Source organism: Habropoda laboriosa, unplaced genomic scaffold, assembly GCF_001263275.1.
Source record: "Habropoda laboriosa isolate 0110345459 unplaced genomic scaffold, ASM126327v1 scaffold87, whole genome shotgun sequence".
In the NCBI taxonomy this organism is placed as follows: Eukaryota; Metazoa; Arthropoda; class Insecta; order Hymenoptera; family Apidae; genus Habropoda; species Habropoda laboriosa.
In genome coordinates this window covers 48,974-55,988 of record NW_017100209.1, presented here as the reverse complement: position 1 = coordinate 55,988, position 7,015 = coordinate 48,974, and the positions used below count along the sequence as shown (strand labels likewise).

Genomic DNA, 7,015 nt, shown 5'->3' with positions numbered 1-7,015 from the left:
ATAACAAACTGACAATAACGTTTCACTACCCAAGAAAGTATTTAAACACTAAAGGGAGATGTATCGAAACGATTAGTTAAACAGGACAGGTAATATGGTTTCATCATCTGGATAGAAACTAATCACGTGCTTCCAAGGAATGAAATTTCTTTAAAGCACCAACAGTTCAAACAACTCGATAATAATATAAAATCCACACATATACCGATAAGAAAAGGTTAATCGGAAATCACGCATTGATTTCAAGATGCGTCTTCGAAGGAAGAAACACGTCAAACGAAACGTTCGTGAATTCTTGTGCAACTGCTCGTAAAACGAGCGGTAATAATGTCGAGTGAAAGAAAATCACGTACACTCGTGATAAACGGCAGGACAAACGGATGAAATTTCGTCTGCTAGCGGGAATCGTGTCTTCTGCTAGTTTCTCTCTGGTTAAACTCGCGGCTCCCATGATCCCGCGGTACATAGAGATTCGCGCAATTCGCGCGTTACATAACACCGAGGGCCCGGCTTTTGGCCGAGGCGGCATCGTTAAAGCACACATTAAAACGAACAGACACACGGTAACCTGATCGAATCATTACATAACATTATTAGCGGCGGCGTTCAACCACGAGAAACAGGAAAATTGATGGGCGCCTATTATAATATCACCGTGTACTAACCAGTACTGGTACCGTCCTCGTTGCCATTCATCAGAGGGATTTTCATACTCCCATTTTCCGTGGAGGCCTCGATTTGTGCGCCCAATGTCATCTTTCTCTGACAATCCCTTTCGAGGTTTCACACTACTGTTCGTGCCGGCACGTCCTTATTGTTCACAGTAACACGCACGCACACCTCTTTCAAGTTATATCTCGAAACTCCGAGCCGCTTTTCTTTACCGCACGTGCGTTTCGAACGAAGTACAAAGTCTAATGTGTCCGATTGGTCTTCTCGTCTAGCGGCTTATCGAATAAACCTGTCTGATTGGAGATTCTGATCACGTGATCCACCCCTCGTTGCTCTCAGAACGCTTACTATTTGCCGTTGCCGATGTATCAAACGGTACGGTTCCTTTTGAAGTTGGACGTTATTTGAACGTTCTTTGATTGGTAGCAATTGTCGAAGATGGAGACACTCTTGGAACGTAACAAAACGGAATTAAAATTACTAGATGACGGATTTCTAACCTTACGTGCTACTCATTTCAATAAGTAACCGTTCGTACTTTATTTTAATAAAATATTGCAAACCAATAAAGACATATTTCCTGCGAAACGAAAGTAAATTGAAGGAATTAAAAAAACGTTGACATTTTATCAGACGAAACATCGTCAAGCTTTGCAAAAGTAAGGTTAAGCGTCTGAAAGAATGTCGGCAGAAGAACAGTCAGATTTGCGTCTAGGACCTGATCCTAATGTCAGTTATCCGATTCAAGTACAATACTGCGGAAACTGTTCTCTTCCTATTGAGGTAAGAAGGTCCCGAATAATGGGCACCTGACGTTTATACTGAATGACAAATTGTTGACAGTCGGAATTTTTGAAAATTTGATTTCCATTTGTATCACAGTACTGTGAATATTATCCAGAGTATGAAAAATGTAAGCAGTGGCTAGAAAGAAATTTACCAACAGAATTCGAGAAAGTGAAATTAGGTAATTATGCTATTTATGCATAGAATCATGCTATTATTAAATTGTAATATAATTATTTTATTTCAATCTGAATTACATATGAGTAGTAGAAGATAATACTACAGAAGCAGGTGGAGGTGAAGATGAAAAGAAACGACAAAAACGTGGTGGTAAAGGTATGCTTAAGACAAAGAAAAAAGAAGATGTTCCAAAATTAGTAACTGTATCTAGAGCACCCAGAGGAAAAAAGAAATCTGTTACAGTTGTAACTGGTCTCAGCACTTTTGGTAATATACAGTCTTTATATAGATTCAATTTTTTTTAAAGGAATGATTGCTTAATTATTATATTCTTAACTTATTCTTAATTTACAGACATAGATTTAAAAGTAGCTGCAAAATTTTTTGGTAGTAAATTTGCATGTGGATCTAGTGTAACAGGAGATGATGAAATAGTCATTCAAGGAGATGTAAAAGATGATCTATTTGATGTGATTCCAGAAAAATGGCCACAGGTAAACACAATGACTATTGTTTTGAATGATAATGAAAAGTATATTGTCTGCAATACTCAATACATTTTCAGATTGATGAAGATTCCATAGATGACCTTGGAGATCAGAAAAGATAATGGACCAACTAAAATTTCACTTGCACAATTCTATTTAACATTATACTATTTCCATTTCTGTTTATTATAAATAAAATGTACATAACGTATATAAAATGTTTTTAAAAAGTTTATAAAGTTAAAGCAATGAAAATGTTACCCATCTTTCTCATCTTGCTCATCTTCACCTAAGTAATTTGTTATTACTTGAAGTAAAGATTCTACCTCTTCATCATTCAAACGATCTTCACTATCTTCTACAATCTATAAAAATATAATAATACATATTTAACTTTAAATATTGTGATTTTATCTATTATATATTTCACATAATTACCAGTTGTATTTCAAGAGGTGTCTTAGGACACACATTTAAAAGAGTTAATTTTTCACACTTTGTTAACTTAAAAGGTTCCATTGCTTTTAGAAAGCTCCTAATTTTTTCAGGTGTCTGTCTTTTACAAGGAGTCTCTTCTAAATATCTTATAGTTTGATATGTTATAGTTGCCAATTGATTTTGCTTCATTTTTTGTTTTTTATTTGCTTTTATATTTTGTAGAATGTCTAAAACTTCATAATTGCTCAAGTATGCAGAACATTCCTTGATCCTAAAATAAAATTTGTTCAAAGAATTTCAATAACTTTTTACTAAAATAATTGCCAATTCAATAAAAGAATGACTACTTACACTTCCATAACGAACTGTAATATCAAATTTAATTATACTATTTGTTTATATGTTCAATAAAATACATGACAAATATGTAAGGTTATGTACTCATATTTATTAACACTTTTTGTATTCAAAGCAGCACAGAAGTTTATTAAATTGTTAACTATTATAATGTTCAATACTAAAATTCGCAACAAATAATGTCTGTAATACAACTATTTATGTCTAAAACCAACTATCGATTAACGAATCCTACGATTTAGAGGGCGCACGGTTACTAAAATACACGGAATACGCAAAGCATAAGATTTGAATTTAGCGCTTAATTATCATCAATGATAATTCTATGTGATATGCAATTTGCATACAATTTTCGTCTCATATATAATAATTCTGAACTTGTTTAAAATCAATTTTCGAAGGTAGGAAATTAATTTTTTAATGCAACAGCAGCACAATAATTACTTAAAGTACTTTTGATAATTGTAACAGAAATTTAATACATAATTTCATAACTATAAATCTTACTTTTCAAAGACAATGGACAAAGAATTCTTGCTTTAATTCATAAATGAATAATTAATCAATTCATTTTGTTCTCGACGTTGCATTGAAATTTCTTAATTGCTGAGTTTTGAAATCGATTGAGAAGCCATTGAAACAATACGTATATGTATTCATTATAATCACATTTACAGAATAGTAGGATGTCTAAATATATGAAGATAACCTGGTCTATTTTATTCAACGTATGTGCGTATACATGATACACGCTCTACGGTCCACAGCTGACTGTAGTTACATTTTAGTTCCTGCAAGGCTGTAGATTGGTGAGTTGTAGCCCCGTTGAATTACACCCATAGTTATATAAATAGAAAATACCACATGCAAATTACATTTATAGTTTTATTGATTGGATAGTATTGTTTAACGTATTCTAATCATTTCGAAAAATATTTTGAAGAGAAATAAGAATATTTTTAGAATTACTTCTTTCTCATCTAAATCATTGGTCATTTTACTTACCCTTCTGTGTACAATAGTATTCTAAACAAATGTAACATAAATTACAATTGATTTATTATTGTACACTAAAAAATATATTATGAGATTTTATTACGAAAAATCCTTGAATTATCTTATTTCATTTTCAATTATTATTTTTGTATTCCAAGCCAACAACCTTAACATTTACATCATCTTTAATTGAAATAGACTTAAAGCTCCATTTATTATTAGCATCGGTATAGCACAAATTAGAAGTTTTGTTTTTATTTGAAATGATTATTTTTCAATTCATTCGAAACCTATTAGAAATAAAATAGCGAAAAACATCGTTAACAGTGTGTAACGCAATACGCGAAGCTTCACATTTATTTCTGACTAAATTCGGAGAAATTTTAGGTTACGGGCCTTGAGCGTCATAGTCACATACCTATGAACGTTAACACGACCTCTGTGCGCGATCGTCTGACATTTTGCGACGGCAACTGTACAACTGAGTCTGTACTCCGTCGTGTTTTGTATTTTCGAATATACTCTGCCGTCAGTGTGGTGATACGACTTAATGATCGATGTGATTCATAAGGCTGGGCAAAATGTAGACCGACGTCGTTCCAGTTCTCAAAGGCATCGTCGGAAAAGAGCAAAGATACCGCACGAAAATCTCACGAACTGCAACTTTTCTTACAACGCGTATCGATCTCTCCGCAGGCAATGCATCTTCCTTGCCTATCGTGCTATGTTTGTAAACTGTTGACCTTGCCTGTAGAAGATCGGTGAAACATCCTCGATCGCCGAAAAATCGTAATCAAGAATGGAAATTATCGGCGACTACGAATACAACACGAAAGATCTGATCGGCCACGGCGCATTCGCCGTGGTCTTCAGAGGTAGACATCGTAAAGTGAGTGCTTATGTTTTTCTTCGATCACCAGAAACGTGATCATCGATGGAATTGTAAAAATAATAGAACAAACGTCTGTTACATCAATTACGTGTATTTCGTTTTTTTTCTAGAAACCAAATTTCGTAGTGGCAATCAAAAGTATCACGAAAAAAAGTCTGGCGAAATCGCAGAATCTGCTTGGAAAAGAAATCAAGATTCTGAAGGTTTGTTGTTGCGTTTTTCCATATCTATATTTATATTTTAAAAAGGAAAATGTTTGCCTTATATTTAGTGTTTTCTTTTGGCTTACATTTTAAAAATATTGCCTTTACTTAACTCATAAAACAGTATGACCTTTGTTCCATGTGGTTCAACTAAAATAATGAATTGTATAAATATATTGTTTACCTTATGCTTTCTAAATTAATTATCAAGAGAAGTGTAATATTCACTATTAGAAAATTTGAATATCTAAAAATAATAATTGTTCCTTTTAATAAAGAATCATTTACATTTCATTTATATGGTTGACAAAGGATTTATATGTTCTTTATTTCAATAACAAATGCATAATGAGTTTGTTTGTTGACTAAACCATTATGTTTTAGGAACTAACAGAATTACATCATGAAAATGTTGTTGCATTATTGGATTGCAAGGTTAGTACAATAGTGATTAATGTAAATCTCACATTAGTAAGCATTAAATATTTTCAGCTTGCTTACAAAAATTATATAATACTATTTATATTGATATAATTGCAAATTTGTTGTTTAGGAGTCTAATCATAATGTCTTCCTGGTTATGGAGTATTGTAATGGTGGGGATTTAGCAGATTATTTAAGTGGTATGTCTTTTATAAAAATTTTCTTATTATTTGTTATCTAATAAGCTCAAACTAAGGGTCAATTGTACTGATTCTATTATTTCATTTTCCATTGCTCCTATTAGCAAAAGGCACTCTTTCTGAAGATACTATCAGAGTGTTTTTAAAGCAATTAGCGGGTGCAATGAAAGCACTACATGCCAAAGGTGTAGTTCACAGAGATCTTAAACCACAAAATATTTTACTCAGTCATAATTGTGGGAAAGCTTGTCCACAGCCACATCAAATAACATTAAAAATTGGTATGTATTTATCAGTAGCTTAGTGTTTTTAATTCAGGTCTATACAATGTATTACTTATGCTTTTTTGAAAAAATTTTAAATTTATTTAAATTTAATGTACATGTAAAAGCTAAAATTTTTAGAGTGTATTTTTTATGTTCCAGCGGATTTTGGTTTCGCTAGGTTCCTGCAAGATGGTGTAATGGCTGCTACATTGTGTGGTTCACCAATGTATATGGCACCAGAAGTTATAATGTCACTTCAATATGATGCAAAAGCAGATCTCTGGTCTTTAGGAACAATAGTCTTTCAGTGTCTTACTGGGAAAGCTCCATTTCAAGCTCACACACCACAAGCTTTAAAATTATTTTATGAGAAAAATGCAAATCTCGGACCTAAGTATGTTAAAGTATACGTATGCCTTTTTGATCAAAACAGCAGATTATGTTAATTTGTTTTCGCTACGTTTTAATCGCTTTCTTTTTAGAATTCCTCCTGGAACTTCACCTGAATTATCGGATCTTTTAATGGGTCTATTAAGACGTAACGCTAGAGATCGTATGCCTTTTGATGAATTTTTTGGGCATCCATTCCTTCAAGGCTCCATGGTAATTCAAGAAGGAGCTACAGCTGTTACAAGATCAGAACCAGAAACAGCCAGTCCGTGTTCTAGTCCTGAAGATGACTTTGTGCTTGTGCCAAGTGATCTCAGCAGTGACACAGACAATAATCTTAACACACAACAAGTAAAGTAAGTAATTTGATATTTTACAGTGCACCTTCATTTATTACGTTCGTAATATTTTTATTATTTGAGTAGGTATATCAAACAAACTAGTAGAGAGGCAGTGAGTCCACCACGACCATGCTTCCTTCCTATTTCGGAACCGATTCCGGTTCCATCTCAAAGAAGCATTGCACAACCATCATCTCCCTCTACTAATACAAGATCAGGAAGTAGTGTTGTTCCCCGCTCACAACCTATTAGTATGAAACGCAGTGTGGATACTCATAGAAGTCATGCTCCTGATATTGGCTCCCTTAGTCCACCTAGTGTTCAGTTTGCTATTGGTACACCACCTAGTAGAAGGTATGCAAATGACATCGTTATATATAATT

The 7,015-nt window shown here is 33.4% G+C and overlaps 4 protein-coding genes across 5 annotated transcripts in view; 2 read left to right on the top strand and 2 right to left on the bottom strand.

Moving 5' to 3' along the window:
* The window catches only part of LOC108570693 (clustered mitochondria protein homolog), an 11,511-nt gene extending 10,683 nt beyond the window's left edge, over positions 1-828 (bottom strand). For both annotated transcript variants that reach the window (XM_017932587.1, XM_017932588.1), the window contains exon 1: positions 666-828. In XM_017932587.1, coding sequence (XP_017788076.1) covers positions 666-756 — 91 coding nt within the window. In that variant the 5' untranslated portion in view covers positions 757-828. The remainder of the gene's footprint in view (positions 1-665) is intronic.
* A 497-nt stretch (positions 829-1,325) lies between these two features.
* Positions 1,326-2,248, top strand: LOC108570744 (density-regulated protein homolog). The gene is made up of 5 exons (XM_017932649.1): positions 1,326-1,455; positions 1,555-1,639; positions 1,729-1,905; positions 1,993-2,132; positions 2,204-2,248. Exons 1-5 carry the CDS (start codon positions 1,354-1,356, stop codon positions 2,246-2,248), a joined length of 549 nt encoding a protein of 182 aa, XP_017788138.1. The 5' UTR covers positions 1,326-1,353.
* Positions 2,249-2,383: 135 nt separating this feature from the next.
* LOC108570660 (DNA-directed RNA polymerase III subunit RPC9) lies at positions 2,384-2,992 on the bottom strand. The gene is made up of 3 exons (XM_017932552.1): positions 2,916-2,992; positions 2,565-2,835; positions 2,384-2,491 (listed from the first exon to the last, which is right to left on the bottom strand). The coding sequence occupies exons 1-3, from the start codon at positions 2,921-2,923 to the stop codon at positions 2,384-2,386; spliced, it is 387 nt and encodes a 128-aa protein (XP_017788041.1). The 5' UTR covers positions 2,924-2,992.
* Positions 2,993-3,714: 722 nt separating this feature from the next.
* The window catches only part of LOC108570692 (serine/threonine-protein kinase unc-51), an 8,079-nt gene continuing 4,778 nt past the window's right edge, over positions 3,715-7,015 (top strand). The window contains exons 1-9 of the mRNA XM_017932586.1: positions 3,715-3,730; positions 4,305-4,806; positions 4,920-5,012; positions 5,397-5,447; positions 5,566-5,635; positions 5,740-5,916; positions 6,061-6,295; positions 6,384-6,647; positions 6,717-6,986. Coding sequence (XP_017788075.1) covers positions 4,717-4,806; positions 4,920-5,012; positions 5,397-5,447; positions 5,566-5,635; positions 5,740-5,916; positions 6,061-6,295; positions 6,384-6,647; positions 6,717-6,986 — 1,250 coding nt within the window. The 5' untranslated portion in view covers positions 3,715-3,730; positions 4,305-4,716. The remainder of the gene's footprint in view (positions 3,731-4,304; positions 4,807-4,919; positions 5,013-5,396; positions 5,448-5,565; positions 5,636-5,739; positions 5,917-6,060; positions 6,296-6,383; positions 6,648-6,716; positions 6,987-7,015) is intronic.

Excerpts from the sequence above, each read along its gene's own strand:
- LOC108570744 (XM_017932649.1), top strand. The coding sequence starts at position 1,354 with ATGTCGGCAGAAGAACAGTCAGATTTGCGTCTAGGACCTGATCCTAAT. Across the intron at positions 1,906-1,992 it reads AACTGGTCTCAGCACTTTTG|ACATAGATTTAAAAGTAGCT; the intron begins GTAATATACAGT and ends CTTAATTTACAG. Across the intron at positions 2,133-2,203 it reads TTCCAGAAAAATGGCCACAG|ATTGATGAAGATTCCATAGA; the intron begins GTAAACACAATG and ends ATACATTTTCAG.
- LOC108570660 (XM_017932552.1), bottom strand. Across the intron at positions 2,492-2,564 it reads CACCTCTTGAAATACAACTG|ATTGTAGAAGATAGTGAAGA; the intron begins GTAATTATGTGA and ends ATATTTTTATAG.